The 20,831-nt window shown below is 43.2% G+C and overlaps 2 protein-coding genes across 5 annotated transcripts in view; one reads left to right on the forward strand and one right to left on the reverse strand.

Moving 5' to 3' along the window:
• armh3 (armadillo like helical domain containing 3) overlaps window positions 1-6,495 on the reverse strand; it is a 60,498-nt gene extending 54,003 nt beyond the window's left edge. Inside the window, exons 1-4 of one of the 4 annotated variants that reach the window (XM_064320919.1) lie at window positions 6,007-6,175; window positions 1,298-1,377; window positions 818-927; window positions 552-608 (exon numbers count right to left, since the gene is read on the reverse strand). In XM_064320919.1, the coding sequence (XP_064176989.1) occupies window positions 552-608; window positions 818-919 (159 nt within the window). In that variant the 5' untranslated portion in view covers window positions 920-927; window positions 1,298-1,377; window positions 6,007-6,175. Of the gene's footprint in view, window positions 1-551; window positions 609-817; window positions 928-1,297; window positions 1,378-5,480; window positions 5,885-6,006; window positions 6,190-6,470 lie in introns of those variants that run through there. The other 3 variants (XM_064320920.1, XM_064320918.1, XM_064320921.1) reach the window with 3 other exon arrangements.
• Window positions 6,496-6,582: 87 nt separating this feature from the next.
• Window positions 6,583-11,187, forward strand: LOC135247455 (BLOC-2 complex member HPS6-like). Its single transcript, XM_064320916.1, has one exon. It carries the CDS (start codon window positions 6,922-6,924, stop codon window positions 9,529-9,531), a length of 2,610 nt encoding a protein of 869 aa, XP_064176986.1. The 5' UTR covers window positions 6,583-6,921; the 3' UTR covers window positions 9,532-11,187.
• Window positions 11,188-20,831: the final 9,644 nt, after the last annotated feature.

The following is a 20,831-nucleotide window of genomic DNA, read 5'->3' on the forward strand; positions in this document are numbered from 1 at the left end:
AGAGCAAAAATGGTTACAAAGAAAAGGCTCCATGTGGAGAAGTAAGTGAGTCCCATCACCATACATTTTGGCTAATTTTTTATTTATTCGTTTTTTTTTCCTCAAGAGTGCTACAATTCAGTTACCAAATGTCACCTTTCCACAAGCACCAGAGCAGCTAAGCCAGGTTCCCAGAGAAGCAGAAGGTTCGTCCTCCTGCTTTCTGTTCATCAGCTACTAATTGCTGCATTAACGGGACCGTTTTAGCAGCACACGTTCTTGGCAGTGCCGTTGAAGGGAAGAAAGCTGGTTATCCTGCTGGTCTCCACCTTCAATATGTCTGCTAAACGCACAAATCTCCCCGCAAATTTCTCTCTGCAAGACCGTCAAACTCGCTTTCAAGCAGATGCCAAAACAGCTAACCCGAGCGCGCCACAACTGAGAGTTGCTTGGGTGTAAACCGCACGTGCTGGTGTCAAGTACAGACATGACAAGCAGATGCACAACAGCTTACAGCTACCTAGTGCAAAGCATCAAATTCATCATCTGAGCCTTTTTCTCTTCTCTCTCACCTTCATGAGGAACAGCTCTTCCCAGAAACGGGGGTTGTTCTTGGCCGGGTCTTCTTTCTGATAGGGGGAAGAGAGAGAGACAGAGAGCAAGCGAGACTGTGAGGGCACTTGTTTGGAATGGTCCCGTGGTAAAAAATCACAGCTACTTTGCACTAGTAACCACTAGACTCAGTAACGGTACATATATCCACATACGTTACCTGCTACACAACTTATAATGCAACTAATCAGCCCATGTGCTGAAGGAACCACAGAAACCTCCTTACCGCAAAGATCTCGTCATACATCAGCACCACCTTCTCCTTCAGGGGCTTCTTGGATGCAGAGGACCTCCTCAGCAGACCTGCCTTCTTCTCCACCTGGGCCATGGCTGGGTCTGGGGATACAAGGACATGCCCACCTTGAGACCAGTTTTCAAAGCAGTGGAGACATCGTGGAACCAGGAAATGGGGGACATGATTGGCTATGTTTGGTTTTAAAAAATAATAATAATAAAGAACTGTGCAGTGCAACGATGCCCCCCCAGTGCAATGATCCCCCCCGCCCCCCCACAGCCAAGACTGAATCCCAGTCAAGGCATTGTCAACTGTGGAAGGGAGTCCTGCAGGGAGATGTCTAATTAAAGCACTGCCCGGTTGGGTATTCTCCTGTCCCATCATGCAATACTGGCCTCCATTTGACCAGCTGTCTGTGAAAGCTGCAACTGCTGAGCTGCAAACTTGAACAGAATTAGTCAATCAACTCACATCTCAGAGGACACACAAGACAGCCCTTGCCCTCCGGTGTTGACAGAGGGCTCAGTGGCAGGATGGGCCAGCAGGAACAACTGGTCATTTGCCGAAATGGGGAGAAAGAAAGGATTTCTGCATACAAATAGAACTTCATCTCTGGTAGTAACACAGGAGCTACAACTGCTCAACAGACAACGGGCTCCACACATCAACCAGTTATATAATTATGACACCATAAACCACTTTCTAAAGCGGCTTAAAATATGACAGTTTGTTTTACATTTAAGCTTTAGACCATGCAAAAGTACTAGTCCAGGTACCCTTTATCTACTTTATCTGTGTCAGGTGTTATAAAAATGAGCTCTCACTGTGCGACACAGACCTCTGAGAGCTCGTCTGAAAACGTAACTCAGTTCCGCAAACAAGCGTCGCACGCCGTTTCTCAAGCGTCAATGGAAAAAAAAGCAGGAAACAAGTCACAAAAGGAGGAGGCGGGACAATGGCCCTACCCTTCCCGGTGCATCCAAGGACAAGTAGGGGCGAGACGCCGATGGCTAAGATCCCCCTCCAAGTGCGATTTCAATGGAGAAACTTACCAACTTTAACATTTGCAAACTTATTAAGCAGACATGCTAACTTATGCTACTTTTACAACTTAAATATTACCCACCTATAAGGAAGAATATGAACTGTGCTCTACCAATGCCTGTATTTATGGTATTTATGAGCCTTGCTCAAGGGTCTGGCAGTTTCATTCTATACTGGACAATATAAATACATCTTGTACCTTCTACATTTGACAATACAGCGTTCTGCTCCCAAGCTACAGCACAACTCTGCACTGGGACCCACAAAATCCACAGTATGTTTTTCGTTCGGCTTACCTGCACTGCAGAAAAGGCAAACATCACATGCACCTACCCCCACCCTCCACCCCAAACACACACACACACACACACACACATACACATACACATACAAGCCTTTAATGATGCTCGTGTCACCCAGCGACACCCTAGCAGACTGAGCTATTGCAGGGGCCCTAGGCTAAATCTGTACGACAATTAGCGTTTAATTAGTTACAGTCCAATCAAACACACATTCTAAATAAATGGGTATCACACATTCTAAATAAATGGGTATCCCTCATTACTGGGCTCCTATAACTCTCCCATGTGTCTCTCTTTCCGCATTAGCCTGTTGGACATGGGCCGCTTCCCTCCCTCCCTCCCTCCCTCTGCGGGGACGATCAGCAGCTGCACCCGCAGGCTGCTGATCGCTGAAACCAGCAAATCCACCACTTCTGCGATTACAGCGGGGAAAAAATAAGATCGCGAATCCTTCCTAACTTCACAGCCTCGACCTGGGATTCGACCACAAGGACAGGGACAAATATTGAAGAGGACAGTAGTTCGGGGGAAATTTCTCTGTCTCTCCATTTTAACCGACTACTTTGCAGGTATCACTTCTGGCACCCATGAATGGACCACTGCCATGAACTGTGCCATCTATGTTAAAATGTAAACGCATTAGTCGGCAGTTTGTATTTGGTTTTTAACAACCAGTATTGCACTTCGCTGACTAGCTTTTGGTGTGTCAGGTGACACGCTACATCACCACAGGAGGAGCGGCAGCATTTTTTCCCCCTAGCAAATGCATTAATGCAACATTCAGCTAAGCTATTCGTTTAACGGGCACTGTCTGGATAGGACATCGGATTCATAAAAAGTTTTCAAGATAATGTTAAAGATAAAGAAAACTTTAAAATTCAACCTCGGGGTGGTGTCCTACAGGACCCATCGCACAGGGAATCAAAAGTGCCTATGAAGCCAATGTACCTGGGTAATTTTCTCTCAGGACCGATTTAGGTGCTTTTTTTATGTTCTATGGCCATAAAGTCAGCCATAAGCCTCCTGGTTCATAATACATTTTTATGGTTTTTAATAGCTATTTTTCCATCCCAGAGAGATGGAGCAATAATTTGACAAGACACATTTTTCATAACTTTGCATGGCTCTCTCCCAACTTTTTGTAATTTAAACTCACTGACCACAATATACTATTCCCCATTCTAGCCATGATGATGCCCTAAGGCTGTTTTTGATACAAAAACAAGAACCTGTTTCCTCTGATATTTATTGATTTACTCTTTAACTTATTTGTACCACAAGTTTAAATCTCATTTCAGGCTCGGTTTTTTTATTTCAACAAAGACATTAACTTCAACAGGGTTTACACTGAGCACAAAAAACAAACATCTGTGGCTCCCTCTGACCAATGTGATAAATTCTGAGCTAGCTCTGCAATGAATACACAAAAATGTTCCTTCCTCTTGAAAATACATCTATTACTTACTTTTGAGTTTTTGAAGTAAAATGAAAGCTAAAACTGCTCAATAGACTCCATGCATTAATCAGCCCTATAATTATGACACCAAAGACTACTTTCTAAAGCAGCTTAAAATATATAAAGTATTTGTCCAGGTACCCTTGTTATCTGTGTCAAGTGTTTTCTTGCCACAGCTAACAAATGAAGAGTATGCTACAATGAAATTTACTATAGCTCAGGATGACATAGTTCAGGATGACATACTGTCTTCCATGGAAAATATCAGGACAATTACTCTGACCACCTAATGCTGAATTTGCATGAGTTTAGCACCCCTACCTATGCTAAATCTAAACTATATCACCCAACTCACTTGCTTCCAACAGAAATAGCATTCTCAATTTCCATTTTCTCATCCAGACATCGATCTTCATGGTGTAAGATTATGCTTAGACTATAACTATCATTTGTGACCCTGATGACTTTAAGTCAGCATAATTCCTTGCCTAAACCTGATTCAGTGCATCAGCTAAATTTAAATGTAAATATTAAGATTTGACAAAAGGCTACCTGAACAAACAGCAGAAACCTCATGAAATTATTACATTCAATCATTATCAACCAAAATACTTTGCATTATGGGGTTCCGACTTTTCTGTCAAAACTGTTTTATTTTCATGATAATGCTATATTTTCAATACAAAGGAATGCAAACGTGAAACCACCTTTTAAAAACAAAAAGAACAATATGCAATGACATTGGACTTGAACATTCTAAAACATCAAAAACAAGATTCTATAGAACCCTACTTCTTAGCTCTCAGAGAATACTGTAATTAACAGAAAGAACTCCTTGGTCATTTCATATGATTGCAAAACTGCTGAACACAATTTGCTTGGTTAGACTTTCCTGGTTACTTTGACATGAGCCCCTTGTCTCTAATACCACAGACTTCAGTTATGCTTGCTCTGTCTTCCAGTCTAAATCGAAACAGCCAATTGTGAGAAGGGGGTATTGCCCAATGAATTTATACAGTTCAGAGCGTATGTCAAATTAATTGACGCATGACCCGGAAGTTATTGTCAGTCGATAAAGTAACTGAGAAAACAACCTCTGGAATAATTTAGAATTCAACCTGCAACGACACGATGAAGTAAAGAAATCAGTTCAAGTAAAACACAACTGTATTAGCCAGCGCAGACAATAAAAAATGGCTAATTCTTGATAAATCTGTATTAGCCAGCGCAGACAATAAATAAATGGCTAATTCTTGATAAATTATGATAATGATAAATTGCTGTCTGATCTTACTAAGACAAAGAAAACATAAAACGTGTTGCGCCGATGACGTCTTGACGAAGATGACATCAGTTCCAATTTGCTATTTCGTTTCCCACGCTACTTTGTAACTAAAGTTAAATATGTAATGTATGTAGCAACTCTCTGCGACGTCTGTGGCATGCACATATTAAATGTTTGGCTGATCATTACCATGAATGACCACTTGCTTTCAACATTAGCTATCTACATAAGGTTGCATGGACATTATACTAATAATATGATACTAATGCTAGGTGTAACCAAAACTGCAGGAACTCGCCTTTACGTGCAGCCTGGTTTGACAAGAAAACATAAGCAAACTAGCACCACTGGTTATTTTTATTCCCCACTCAGTCTTCTAATTTAAGGACAAAATGCTTGCTGTAGATAACGTTAACTAATTATCTAATCTAGCTATGTTGGCATAATAACACACAGTTAATTCGAAAATGTTTGTCAGTATTTGCGCAATAAGACAGGCCCATGCTGTCAGGCTCATCTTCGTTCAGCTAGTGCTAGCTAGCTAGCAATTTTCTTGAGGGCCCTTACCTATTATTTTTTGGGTGCAGTGGAAATGCAGTTATCCCAGTTAGCCAGCTAAACAGTAATAACATCCGCGACAATTACACGATTTGTTTACGGGTACACACTAAAGTTAGCATCAACATGAACACTGCATTTTGCGCATATCCTAGATAAATGACTTGCTGGCTAGCAGCAAGCTAACAACCTCTCTCAAAATACTTTAGCTAGCTAACTAGCTAGACTAACGTTAGCGCTCCAACGTAATGTAGATGGTCTCCTTTACGTTTAACGTTACCATTAATGTCAGCCAACGTACGTACTCATTTTGCTGGTTTACTGTAATATTTGCATATTCTTTGCTAACTTTTTAGGAAGCCAACTGTTTGGCTTTCTTGTTAACTTGGCTTTTGACGACCATGTTAACTGGTTTGTTGAGCTACCTCGCTAGCTGATTGAATAAGTGTAATTGTTGTTGGTCATGTTTTATTTATGATTGAACAAACTAAGTGTTAGCTTCGGTTAGTAAGCAGGTTACATGCTTTCTCCCTACCTGAGTCAATGGATATTTCTTATGGATCCATTCCATTCGTTTAGAGAAGGGAGAAGTGGAATCGACGCTTAAGACAGTCTCGGGAGCCTATCGAGCCCTCCCACACAACATGGATGTTCCACCTACAGCACAGGACCCTGCTAGCCAGCTGACATAATAATAATAGGTTCTGTCGAACAAATAAAATAGATAACTTACATTTTATATCATTATTATATCACTTCCTAACCTCCCAAGACACAGTTATCTAAAGCATGTATATCCAGGTTATTTAGCCAAGTGAATATTAGCTTCCATTGTGCGTTTGCTGAATTGCTTTATTTGAGCTAAATTAAACTGCTATTTTAGCGGGGTAACTTATACGTGCTATTCTGCCTTAGCAGTGCGCTTACAGTGAACTCTCCTTTGTCACCAACCAACAACACATTTGTCAGGTAACAGTTAACTTGATCGGGATTACGCACTATAAAGAGTTAAAGAGCAATCAAACTTCTTGATTGACGGATCGATTCAGATACGACATCTTTAAAGGACGGAACTGCGTAAGGGGCTAAAAATAAAAGCACGCCTTCATTTTCTACTCCTCCTCCTCTGCAGTTAAAATCTATTGGTCTCCGGATATTAACAAACTCGTGATGTCAGGAGGTGCTGGAAAAGGTCGAGTACAGAAAGATCTAATGCATAATAAAGCAAGCTTACTCTCTCACGAAAGTATGTGGCAAATGCTACCAAAACGAATAAGAGCAAGTCGTTAGCTAGCTTAATACATCGGAATATGGACTCTTACTACATTTCTTTGGGAAATAGTATACATGTGTAGCGGCAAGTATTCGTATATAGTAGCTAGTCGTGTGCTTTTTAGTTCAGTTTTACTTTCATGTCACTCGGCACTTCTAGCCCTGGGGCAAACGGAACATGAAGCGATTTGTCCTGGAACAGGTAACAGATTTTTGCGATTTTATCAAAGGCAATGATTTCAGTGACTTTTTGAAAGAAAATAATAGTTTTAATAGCTATCATAACGGTAACGCTAAGAGTTGCTTCCCCGATATTCGGATTTGTCCGGATGGGCACCACGTCCATGTCATTCTCCATAAACCAAAGATTGGACTCCTGACATTTGACAAATATCAAATCCCCGCGTTGATTCAAAATCGAAAGCATCAGGACTTATGCTTGACAAGGACTGTTCCTATTCTGGATGTCGTTTATTTAGCAATTTCTAGCAGCAACTCAGACGGTGGTTCAGCTGTTCTAGCTGTAATTTTCCAGAATGGCAAAACAGAATTCTGGAAGTACTGTGAAGTCAGAGCAGGCTGGTGTTTACTGCAGACCTCGGATTTGTGCAACAGTCCCAGGGCGAGAGTTGTCTCTGTATGCACCAGTGGGAACTTCATCGTCTGGTGTGAAGAGAGGCCCCCTTCGGAAAGCTCACCAGCTACTACTACAACTCCTAACACCCTCAGGTACTGTATCTGCAAAAGAACGTACGAGGTGGAGGATGGGGCGGTTCGTTTAGGAGGCGTAAAAATTGCATTGCACAACAATCCGCGGTACTCGGTGACCGCATCAGCTGAAAACGTTTACCTGCTACCGGACACAAAGGCGTCTGGCCTCGGAAGCATTTCCAGATTATTCCTGAAGTGGTCCCCACAGCGCGACGCAATCGATGTCGGTACTGCTTGCACTGGGATCTTGCCGAGGAGAACCACAAGCACCGCAAACAAGGAATCAGATTTCAAGAAGCTGATTTCGGACTGCGTAAGTGTGTTGTCCAATGTCAACCCCCCAGATATCTGGGCTTCCTGTGCTACAGAATGCGGGGGACTCGTGCTGCTCCTCAGCTCTGGCTGGACCAGTCTGCTACAGAAGGACGGCGTCCTGAGGCAGGTCTATAAGCTGGCTGACAACTGCCTGACTAGCAGTGGTAGCAGAGCCATCCAGAGCAGCATGAAGGTCTACCACGACATTCTGGCCCTCACTGTGGGGAGGACCCTGTATTTGATTGACACTCAATGCGGAACAGAGCTGGAGAAAATGGCCCTGAGGAAAGAGGGGGTTCTGTTTGTGAACTACGAGAGAAAGCACACCCCTCACTTGCTCTCGGAGGCCGGACTCTTTCTCGTTAGGCGCGGGGAATCGGAACCCAGCCACAAGCTGCCTGAACACTTGCAGACCCTCAGGCCAGATTCGGTCCTGGCGGAGACCGTCTTCGAGGAGGCCTGCCACCACTACCAGCGGAGGAGCCTGAGCAACGTCCAGCTAACGGTGGAGAAGCTGAAAAACGGGGGAATGTTCCAGGCCCCCATCTCTCTGTCCTGCATCCTCAGTGACTACCTGAGGGGCGAGGGGTCAGTCGACGTAGCAGAGGGAGGAGCCAGCAACGGCAGCGTTGCAAACGGCAACCTGCTGAACTCCCTAGAGCCCGAGCTGAAGAGGCTGGTGGCACTCGAGGACGTCAAGGCGTCGTTGGCCGGGGCCTCAGAGAAGGAGTTGGCCGGATGCTGCGAAAGCCTGGTTTGTGAGGAGGTGAGCAGGCTGCTGAGCTCGGAGCTGGACAGGGAGAACGTTCTCTACCTGAACACCGTGTTCAGCGCTTTCCCCGGCGAGTCGTGGCGGGCCCTGCAGGGTGTACTGCAGCTGGCGGTTGATGGGGAGGGCTCCCTATCCGCAGGGGCTCGTCCTGAGGTGTGGAAGGCGGTGGTGACTCCCGTCCAGCCCGCCACGGCCCCCGCCGCCCAGGGACGCGCGCCCGCTAATGTGGCGGCGCCGGTCTTCGAGCTCCTCTGCCGCTCCTTCCTGCAGTTCCAGCCGGCCCAGCTGCCCGGCTTCCTGGAGCTGGCGCAGTGTCAGGCGGGTGCCTCCCCCCCGCCCTCCTGGAGCTACGAGGCCAAGCGGAGCTCCGAGGCGACCCCCCTGTGCGAGCGCGCCCTGTCCGTGCTGCCGAGGGACGGGCGGCACTGGGACCTGGAGGTGGAGCTGCTGCTGAACAGCCGGGACCCCCAGGGCGTCATGCGGGCCCTCCGCGCCCTCGTCGGCCGGCAGCAGTGGGGGCGGGCCACCCAGGTGGCCGAGCGTTTCGGCCGCCAGAGCACCTGGCTCAACGAAGAGATCTTCAGCACCCTGCTGCGCGAGGTCTCCCAGCACCGGGACCTGGACCCCTACCTGGACCTCCTGTGGGCGCTCTGCCCCGAGGAACTGACCGTGACCGACATCCTGAACATTGTGCTGATGGACCTTCCCTCGGCTCCTCCGGGGGGCGCCGGTCCCTTCCAGACGGGGGGCAGCCACCACCTCACCATAGGCCTGCTGAAACCCCTGCTGAGCAAGGTGCTCCAGCGAGAGACCAAACACAGCCGGAGGTACGCAGACATCCTCCAGTGCTCCTACCTCCCCCTCACCGCACCCCCCTGCCAGGCCAAAACCCCGTCTAGGGTTGGGAAGGGGTCAGCCGGCAATGGCAAGATCTCCGACCAGAATGTTACATCTGAGGCTCGAATGCCAACGGAATCTCAGCATAGCTGAGTTGGCGTTTCAGTGCATGACCTTTGATTCCAACTCCTAACAATGAGGGACAAGAGAAGGGTAAACATCTCATTCCATTTAGCAACCAAAAGCTGTTTCGCTGACTCTTACTGGCAGCCACTGTGTGTGGATCATTAGTCTCAGTCTTACGGAGTGCTTACTTGTGTCTTACTTTTTTGATCCAAAAATAAAAATGTAATGTAAATGCTTGTTTTGTCGAGAAAATTTACCAGTTTTGCCTCAGGTGCTGTTGCTCAGAGCTCTAGGAAAACAGCTGGGAGAGCATATCAAAGTGCAATGCTATATATTTAGCGAATGAACCCAGAGTGAGCAATGGGGATGAGAACTAATCAAAATAAGACCTACAGAGGAATGTACATTATTGCATGTTAGCCCTCCATGATCCTTTCTGAATACTAATCATTTTAAATATGGGCTCAACAGAATCCAATTCTGGTGTATTCACAAGTGCTTTTATTTATGTAATTACTTAAGTATAGCAAATTTAATTCAATATTCAGGGATTGCCACTGTAATAGTCCTACTTAATAAATATGTAAATTAAAAGTCAACATCCCGCAGATAAACACGGAATGTTTTCCATTCTTTTAAATGTTGATTGTTGATGTGAGGGATTGCATCAGCTCATCTGCGAGCTGCATAAGATGTCTTCATTTCAGTAGCCTTGAATGCATGGTCACTCTTAAAACAGGCAGATTAGTGCCCGGTGTGATAAGCCAATCTGAACCAATATTTGAAACTGATGAAATTCCAGATAAATTCTTTTTGTTCTTACTTTTAATGATGATGTGTGTCTGTATTGAAAAACACCTGATTTGTTTGAATAATTAGATTTGAAATCCTGTTGTGGTTTTGTAGCCTATTTTAGGCTACCCAACTCCTTACAAAGCCAACAATTCAATTCACCACCACTCGCTCTCTTAATTGTCTTGTTCTCATTCTTTAAAACGGCATTTTGATCACTTAAACCTATAAAGACACACTCTGGACTCCACAATGTTGTGGCTGCATATTGGTCTTTGAACGCTAAGCTGCCTTATGCTGTCCCATGTGGAACTCTAATTACATATCTGTTTTATTCCTTCATCAAAGTTGTTCCTGGTGTGGTGACAGATTCACAGTGCATTCTGGGAACTGGAGGCCGACTAGAACAACTGAGTGAACTGAGGTTTTTTTTTTTTTTTTTTTAAAGTCAGTATTTTAGTAAGATAATCAACCACATAACTGATTCAAGACAGCCACTTGTAAAAGCTCTAATGTCTCATATTGAGACTGAAATAAAAGATGACTTGTTTCAGGGACTTCTTGATCAAGGGTCCCATTCTTCACACGTGCTCTAGAGAGAGGAATGTCACATGCCCATGTCTTGTGGGAGAGATTTCTACTCTAGTCGTGAGACTAGTTCCTGATTTTTGTTGTATGCCACTCTTTAAACAGTAACGCATAATAAATCTTAACTTAAAAATCTTAGCTCTGCACTTTAAATGTTTGCGGTCCTGTTTTGCGTAAACCCTAAAGTTTACATCCTTAAACACTGTATGGCCTCTGTATGGTTCATATGATTCATTAAGACAGTTCAAGCTGAAACTGCTGTTATATCAAGCATCATAATACAAATAAATAACTTTAAAATAATGTATTGTATGTACATTGTTTAAATGTGTCTTGATAATTTGTAATTTGACAGTTTTGGGCCACAAATATCAGCTTGGGTTTGACTTGTTTATTTTGATGCAAATGTCATTTTAAAAGTCCGAAGGTAGGAGGGCACTGTTGCTTGGTAACAAAAAAAATGGATCAATGATGTTTGTTCAAAGGGGAGCCCCAATCACCAATAATCTACACTGTTGTTTCAACACTTTTTTTACCTTTTGTGTGCGTTGGGGAGACGGGGTGGTGTACAGACAGATGTCCAATTATGATTTTTTTAAAAACATGGATTGTAGTGTGTGTAAGGTGGGCGTTTTGCAATTGAGATTCACATAGTGTTAAGTGAGTTTATTAGTAATTCCAGCCATTTTCCATTAGTCTGACTTCTTAGCACACTTCTAATCAGCAGAATTATCTAAGGTAGTGTTGTCCTTTCCAGTCAAAGCAATTTAAGATTTTTTTTCTCTCTCTCTTGTAATCTCTCCTGTGGCTCCCCCAGCATTCCATGCCAGGACTCACAAAACTCCCACACTCAGAACGTTTCTTCTCTCTCCCCAGTAATGCTCTGATCCAGTGAGGGGTGTCAGATTGTTTCATTAACGGGAATAATGATTCATTGAATCAGGTGGCTAAGCGCCTAACAGGAAATGGAAGCCTGTTGGCACCCTGGCTGAGGACCAGGAGATCAATTAGCCCGTCTGAACACCAGCTGTGAGGCATTACCCATAATCCCACAGGTCAGAAAGGGCCATGCTCGTGGAATATAAAACATTAGTCGATGCAACATTGATTCTCCAGCAGCAGTGGTGACTGATGATTTTACTGCACATTTTTTTCATTGGCAGTCAAGCACTGAAGGGTCATAAGGAGAAAATGGTCAGAAGGTCAAGAGAAAACTGCATTTATGCTTTAAATGGCCATCCAGCCCTGAGAACTAGAGTAGAGGACCGTGCCCCTGTGTAATGTACAGCTTGGGAGTAGTGGTGGTGATGGTGGGGGGAAGGGCGGTTGGGTGTGATCCACGAGCTGGAACTCAACAGCACAGAACCACATCCACCGAATTCCTCTTTAACCAGCCCCACGAGGCCTGTGTCAGTGAGTGCCCATCCCGTTTTGGAAATTGGATTATTCAAAATTCAATTCCGCAGTGACCGGCGATTCTGCCTTCGGCTCAGAACACACCACGGAAAGTCACACAGCCTTCACCGGGTCTGTATGGTCCAGTTAGTGTGTGTGTGTGTGTGTGTGTTTGCGTGCGCCTGCGTGCATGTGTGTGTGATATCTGTGTGTCATCGAAGAAGAAAATACCTAAATACCTTGCGTGCAGTTTAATGCTTCCAAGTGGAATTTACTGGTTGCACAACATTTCGGTCTTTGCTATGACGTGTGTTAGTGTGTGCATGGGAAGGTACAGTGATTTGTAGAAAGGCTCTGTAAAACAGACGATTGACTATGCTCAAGTTCAAGGGGGATAAGTGGAATGGCACTCTCCATTGAATGGCACAGGGGCTGGGACTCATTCTGTGAATATTTAGTGACTTTTCCCCCACGTGGAGGTAAAACAAGCGTTCTATAAACTGTATGTGAGTTGCACTTGACTGAATGAGAAAATGGAGCTGGTTCAAGGGCCGAAAAAACAATAATGTATAATACAACTATACGATGATAAATACAATATTTGATGTTCTATTCAGTCCTATAAACTGCACTGAAAAGAGTTCTATTAGTAACATTTGTTGAATACAATAGCCAATTTTTATATCTTATTTCCAGATTATTTATTTTAAATTGATGCTGCATAGAAGGCAGTTTAAAATATTACTGTGTTTATTTCTTCATTTTTGCTTGTTTCAGTTTTGTTTTTGTTTTATGTGTAACTTCAGTCCCAAAAATTATGAAATTATGAAGACTAAGTATTCTGATGATACGTAGTTTGAACTTTTCCTCCTACTTGAAACTGAACACAAAGATCTCATTCGGTCTAGCCTGGTCTGGTAGAGAGGTGGAGGGTCTGCTTTTCCTAATGTAAACACAGCAGCAGAGCATAGCTATCTCTCAGGCTGAGGAATGTAACCTCTGACCTGGCCGAACATAGATAACAAAGGAGTAGGTATGATGTGTTCGGTTACCTCCGTAACCTTTCTCAAAAATCCATAATTCAGCATGCGCTGTTTTTCCCCTCTGAATCTGCATCTGCAAAGCTGCCCCACTACTGTCACTCACAGGGGACTCTCACAGTTTAATAATGTTTATTTGAAAGCAGCTTTACAGTAATTATTTTAATTATTTCACTGTGACTTAAATTAAATGAAGTTTCAAGTTTACATTTAAATGATGAAGTAATATTGGATTTTATTTTATGAATTTCTTTGCAAAATTATAAAGACCTTTTCTCACGTGTAACTTCTAGTTGTGCAGTTGCATCAGACGATTGTCACTTGTTTTAACTGATCTCTACAAACACTTTACAGTGCCTTGAGTAATGTATCTACTAAATAGAACAGTATTATGATTATCTTGATGATTATGTTCATGGTGATTATTATGACTATAAAGGCACCTTTTTACAATCCCATCTTGCTCAATGAGGATGATGCGCTTCGTTTCTTTTTCTGCCCTCTATTTTTGTTATTCAAAAGAATGTTTGAATGGTCATCCTGTATAATTAGTGACAAAAAACAATAATGGGACATTTTAAAATGTGCATATACACACACTTTGAACATCAGTTACATTTTTAATATCTCCAGAGTGTGATGCTGTCATTAAATCATGAAGTGTTATTAATTAATGGTGTGTTTACATCGCCAGTGTCAACTGGAGCATCATTGGCTGATTCTTGTAGTTGTGTCGTTGGACATAGGTTCCGAAACATGGGTACAGGGGCTCCTAAAGCTCCAGCTTCTCATGCAGTGTGACTGTATGCCCTTCACTAGAATCTCAGCCCCTCCCCAACAGCAGCCCTAGGCCCGGATCTTTTTTTTCCAGGTTACCATGACAGCAGGGCACTGGGTGAGCCAAGCGTCACATGATCAAATTATGGCCCAGGCCCCACCTCTGCTCCCGCCACAGACTGCCGGCTTTGCACAAAACAAGCAGGATCGGCAGCACAGTGTGAAAACTGACATGGCTCTAGTGTAACTCATACCCAGCAAGGGATTCTGGGAGGGACCGACATTGAGGAGCAGGATCCTGTGTGCCCTTCCTCTGAGTTCCTGAGTACCATTTTACCCCAGCATTGTGCTTAACCCCTCTGTCCTGCATGTCTGAACCAAACCACTCGGTGCAAACCACGCACCCAGGTTCACGATTCAACATAGTCGGCCACAGCTCTAACCTTTCTGCCGCACTAGTCAAGATCACAGACCACGGCAGGTACCTTCTTTAAGATTTAGGCCCGTGCTTATCATTGATTTATATCACATTCGGTTTACTTTGCTCATTGTTTCAATGAGACAACAAGACATTCAGGCCAAATTCATGCCAGTCCCAAATACAAATAGGCAACTTTACAGTGCACCTCCCAACTTCACCAGCCTGGCAACCTGGCAAAGAGCAAGGCTGTAAATATGCCCAACTGGGAAGGGCAAAGCCCTGGGACTCACAGGTCCGAGTCCTGCTCTGGAATCTCAGGGGGCTAATATTTCAGGCACCCTGGGATTTCACTGGCTGGGCCCTGCTGAGGGTTCACTTGAGGTTAACCGAAGTCCTGAGACAATAAAAACCAGGGTACATGTTTAGCTGTACATAAGAAATATCAACCGAGTAATAATCTATCCCCGCTCGATAGGATGAAGGCTGCATATTGGAGAGATGGGTAAACATTTCCAATGCACAACGCAAGGTAACCAGTATTTCATATATCAATGAAAATATGTGTCTTTCAAATGTTGCACTGTGACTTGCTCCGTGCCTCCCCCCTTAGAAACATTTTCTTTAATTCCAGTTAAGCCCAAATTAGGGGGTAAGGAAGTATCACAGAGCTATTTTGCACCAAACTAGCATTAATTGACCCAGCAATTTGTAAACTTGTTGACCAATGGTTCTAAAATTGTGGGACATGACAGTGTTGAGGAGGGCCGTGAGAAAGAAAAAAAACCTGTTTTACATCATATACTTTCAACTAACATTCCACATCAGTCAAGCTCAGCACTCCACTAGTTATTTTTTTACATGCATTAAATACATGTGCATTTCATATTTGGACTTAGCCTACATGTTACAAAGAGACAGAGTGCAGAATATGTAGACCTGTTTTCTCATGAAGTGGATTGTGGTTTGAAAACCTCAGTTCTAAACTTCCTAAACCCAAAGAGTAGGATAAGATTATATCAGAGATACTCTAAACATCATCCAGTTTTATATATATATTTTTTATTTTTTTTAATAAACCATTTATATATTTTGTTTGCCAATAACATTTTCAATTACTTTCATTTTTACAGAAAATAGAACTGTTATGACTGAAGATAAATGCTAAGCATTGTTCAAAAATAAATTAACAACCCATACCGCACAGAGGCTAAATTGGTCTATATTTACTAATGAGTTTCCTCCTTTCTTTTAACATATGTGCCTTGTGAAAATCTCTTTCTTTTTAAATTGCTTTCTGTTCTTAGTCTCTTGTTTCATTTACAGCGGTACTGGGTCCCAACATTACCGTTACTGCGCTCCATCGATTGAATCATGGGAATTAAGCAATGCCGCTTGTTCACGCCCTTTGTCAAAAGAAACACTGCGAGGTCCAGGAGAAGCCAAGACAGGAAACAAGAGCTGGGTATTTATCCTGTCATCTCTCGTTCAGCTGTAATATGCGCGAACAGTGAAGGGCCCCAGAAGTGAGCCTTTAAATGCTTGACGGGTAGGCCTATTACAGCCCTACACGTTCAAAAAGACCCCGCTCTTAAGAATGCGCCATTATGCTCTCTAATGAGAGCAGTTCAGACTGTGACTATATGACTCATTTTAATCTGATTGGCCCTGCATGCCTCAGATTGTTCACGGGACTTCTGTTAGTTCAAGAAGAGACGCAGGCAGCAGCTAGGAAAAACTGTTTGGAATGAGTGTAAATTTACAGAGGCAGTATATTATTTTCAACGATGAATATATCAGATAATGAATGAATGAATTATTGGGTGGATGAATGAATGCTTTTCTATTACAATTTTCACTGCTGCTTAGAAGCTATTTGTTTGCACATTGACAAGTAGCCTATTGCAGCTTATCGTTCCAATTTTGCTCTTGCATCTAGGATGCTGTCTGATGTGCTTATAATAGCCGATCAGCTAAGATACTTCAGATATCCTCAAAATGCACATAAAGCCTAACACTGCAAGTAATCAACATAAATTTGTCAGAACAACAAAGCCTGTAATTGTATTTCTTTGTGCTTGTTAAGTGGAGACGGTCGATCGCGATGTTCTATGTTGTTGCTGTCCAGACAGCCAAATTGATTATTGGCCGTTTTATGACATTGATCCACCCTGAAGTCCCACCCTCACCAGCAGTGGGAACAGGGGCGTATGGTTTTCAAGGAAAACATCACGTCAGTCACCGGATTGTGTGCATATGGCAAACATTTGTCAATTCTGTGACTGAACCAAAGTGCGGTCCTTATCTCCTCAAGATGTTATTCAGTGGCCCACGTGCCGTATCTGCTGAACACCATGCCGGCATGCAAATTAAAACCGTTCTTCCCAAATGGATGGGGAGTTGGAGGTGACAGGACCGTGGGCACCCAGGGTGATATGTCTCGATGCTATTAAACATTCACCGAAATGTACAGGACTGCGTTTCTCAGAGCCTCCTAGCGCTACGTGCGTCTTGCGGTCTACCTTAAGGCCTTCCTTTAGTTGTCGAGCTGTTTCCCAGCACCTCCTTAGCTAAGGTATACCTTCTGAAAGGCACTCGTAGCTGTCCCTTAGCAATGCGCTCCACTCATCCTGTCACAATTGTAGCCTTATTAGGCCAACATTTTGCTTTTCAAATCGATTTGTATTACAGTGCGCATCTAGTAGCCTACATCTGTATGCACAAATGACATAGCTACAGTTTAATATTAACTTTATGAAAATTAATTATCCAAACAACGTTTATGTGCATAGCACATCATGAGAATGTTGTCGTTTCACCTGTCTATTCCCATCATGATGGTAATAAAGTATAGGTCCTATCCATAATACTAATCCAATTTGTGAAAAAAAGCTTATATTATTTTTACGTAGTGGAGCTAACTGAGGATATGGCTTTTCTGACTGCATACCCTGTAGAAATTAGTTTGTTTGTGTGTGAGTCAATGATCACACTGACTTGGAACAAACCGCCGGTTTATTAAGAATATAAAACCCGTGTGAGCAAAGCCAACACTGATTGAGTGAGTCTTTAGGAGATATAGGGAACTAGACGGAACTAGAGAAAGTTCATTGGCCTAGCCATAAACACACATACAGGTACGGTGGCTCATAATGAACAAACAGGACAATCATTTAGCCAAATGATCTACATCCTTTCCTTTAGCTCACACCTATATAAAACAAAATAGCACTGGGTAAATATCAACATTACAGAACATTTCTTTCTTACCATGTTGTTTTACAATTTTCAGTAAACAACCCAATAATGATATTCTTGGTTAAACTTAAGACTATCCAACAGCAAATCAAGGTGGATGAAAATATCACTTTAACAGGTAGGCCTATTCATAAGGCATACCCGGTATAAAATTAATCATGATCAATTTCCACAGACATGCTTTTGCCTTTCATCTACGATCATTTTTGCACTGCAGAGAGAAATCAGTGGATATGCAGCTACAGTTGCCTATATATTGTGAGACAAAAACAAATTAACATTAGACCTTTGTTTCAATAAGAACATAATAATTCACCCATATGTAGCCTGTATCCTCTTTCCTGGGCTTCCAAGAAGTCCCAGACTATGGCGTATATGTCCTGATTGATGCTCTTTATTTTATCTTTTGTAGCCTTTAGTGAAACTATCACAAGGTCTCGACTTGACTCTTAAAGAGATTAGCAGATGATTTTTAGTAGAAATAACTTCCTCTTCTGCAATATTAGATTTATGTGAAATGATTATGACAACACTTGTTATATTAAAATGTCATTCAAAAGCCTTTACAAGTGGCATCGATACACTTTTCAGCAGGACAGTGAAGGACAGCTCCAATTTACGACGTACCTTTGAAACTGTCCCTTAGGCAACTGCTAAGGTATAGTCTGGGAAACAGAGAAGCGAGCTCCTTTTGAAAGGTATACCTTAGAAACCTTCGCAGAACGTTCAGGTACATCGAAACTGGGAAACGCAGCCCAGATTCGTTGCATATCCTACATAAAACGCGGATCAGCTCACCCAGCACCACGTGTCGACTCTGACCATAGCCAATGTCGATGACACAGACTGGGCATGATGCTACTCCACTGCCACTCTCTTGTTGGTTGTATAATTTAGTCCAGTTATTAAAATGCATGCGGGCCCAATCCCAGAGGTGTGCAATGGCAGTTATGCCCGCGAGCATAAATAGCTAATCCAGATGGTTTCAACCAGCAAATGCCGCAGTTGTGGTTGTGTGAATAGGCCTTTGTCAAATACGAACAGCGCGCGTTACCCTAGTAAAGGGTTTCTGCTGAACGAATGTCAAAAACTGTCCATATTACAGTGGTAGAGTGATATTATGCACATCGTAATCAATTTATTTACAAAACAAACCTGCAGATTTCCTTTCTGGTCAATGACTCATCCGTTGCGGTGTTCTACACGCCTCTCAAAGAGGGCTATGAGATCCGTTTCTGCACGTTTGTGGAGAAGTGAATCTATTGGAATGACGTCTCTGCGAAATGGTTGCCGTTGACACCCAAACGGAGATACTCTGGGTGTGCGCACAATAATCACAACAGTATTTCTTATAAAATGCATTAAAAATATGTCTTAACCGCACATTTCTGTCTCCAACCTGTGAAGATAAAAATGGTACACAATACTACCATCTACCACAAGAGGGCAGTACCGAGATTTCGTTTCTTTTCTTTTCTTTTGTGTAATCATTTGTTTCTGGTATTATCCAACGGCCGCAGATTCCTAGAGTACTCCAGAGGAATCACATAAAGGGTAGATTCCAGTATGAACTCAGAAGCAGTACATGGAGCCTGAAACAAAACTTGCATTTTACTCCCTGGAGTAACCTGGCAATATATGCAGGAGACCAGTCACTCGTCTCATCTCAACCCTCACCAGTTGTGCCACATGGTGTCCACTAGGTGCACTTGACAAAATTCAGCTTAAAAATCAGTCATACTTTACCAATTTATCCATCCATCCATTATCTATACCCACTTATCCAGAGGGTGCTGGAACCTATCCCAGCGTGCATTGGGCAAGAGGCAGGAATACACCCTGGACAGGCTGCAAATCTATCACAGGATACACAGACACCATTCATTCACACTCATACCTATGGGCAATGGTGAGTCTCCACTTAGCCTACCAGCATGTATTTGGATTGTGGAGGAAACAGGAGTACCCGGAAGGAACCCACGTGGACGCCCCAAGCCGAGATTCAAACACACAACCTTCTTATTGTGAGGCGACAGTGCTACCCACTCTCAACACCCAATGGCCACAGGATGCACAGCCTTTGCTTTGAGCAAAGGCTGTGCATCCTGTGGCCATTGTTTGTGAACAATTTAAAAGTGGTTTGATGGTCCTAGGCCCTATTCTCTTGGAGCTATTGAACTTGAAAGCATTTGTCATCTGTAATTTCTTCCAAAATCAGTTGGAAAACATAATTTGAAATATTCGTATAGAATAGGGCCTAGGACCTTCAAACCACTTGTAAATTGTTCACAAACAATGGCCACATGATGCAGATCCTTTGCTTTGTGCATTTTTACCTCATGAAATTTTACACGAATATTTCCAGTTAGGTATTTCTATTGATTTAAAAATACAGATGACAAATGTTTTCAAGTTCAATAGCTCCTAAATAATAGGGCCTAGGACCATCAAACCACTTCTAAATTGTTCACAAACAATGGCCACAGGATGCAGACCCTTTGCTCATGCAATCTTACACGCAATTTTACACAAATGCAATTTTACACAAATATTTCCGAAAATACAGATGACAAATGCTGTCACGTTCAATAGCTCTTAGATAATACAACCTAGGACCATCAAACCACTTGTAAATTGTTCACAAACAATGGCCACAAGATGCAGAGCCTATGCTTTGTGCATTTTTACCTCATGCAATTTTACACAAATGTTTCCAATTAGGTATTTCAACTGATATTTGAAAAATATACGGATGACGAATGTTTTCAAGTTCAATAGCTCCTACAGAATAAGAGCTAGGACCTTCAAACCACTTCTTAAAATGCAAAATCTTAAAAATGCAAGTCTGCAGGAGCAGTGAGAGGAGGATCCCCCCTGCCCTGGGGGTTGGGGCCCGACTCGCATGCCAAAGTTGGAACAAGAACCTGACTGGCCGTCGCGCCCCAGCGAGGAAGTCCGATGGCTGACCCTTGACCCCGGGCTTTGTCAAAAGCGCATCCGCAGCGAAGGGGCCCGCCGGACCCCTCCCCCCCCGCCCCCCTCCCCCTCTCCGCCCCACA

The sequence above is a fragment of the Anguilla rostrata genome, chromosome 2 (genome assembly GCF_018555375.3).
Source record: "Anguilla rostrata isolate EN2019 chromosome 2, ASM1855537v3, whole genome shotgun sequence".
NCBI lineage: Eukaryota > Metazoa > Chordata > Actinopteri > Anguilliformes > Anguillidae > Anguilla > Anguilla rostrata.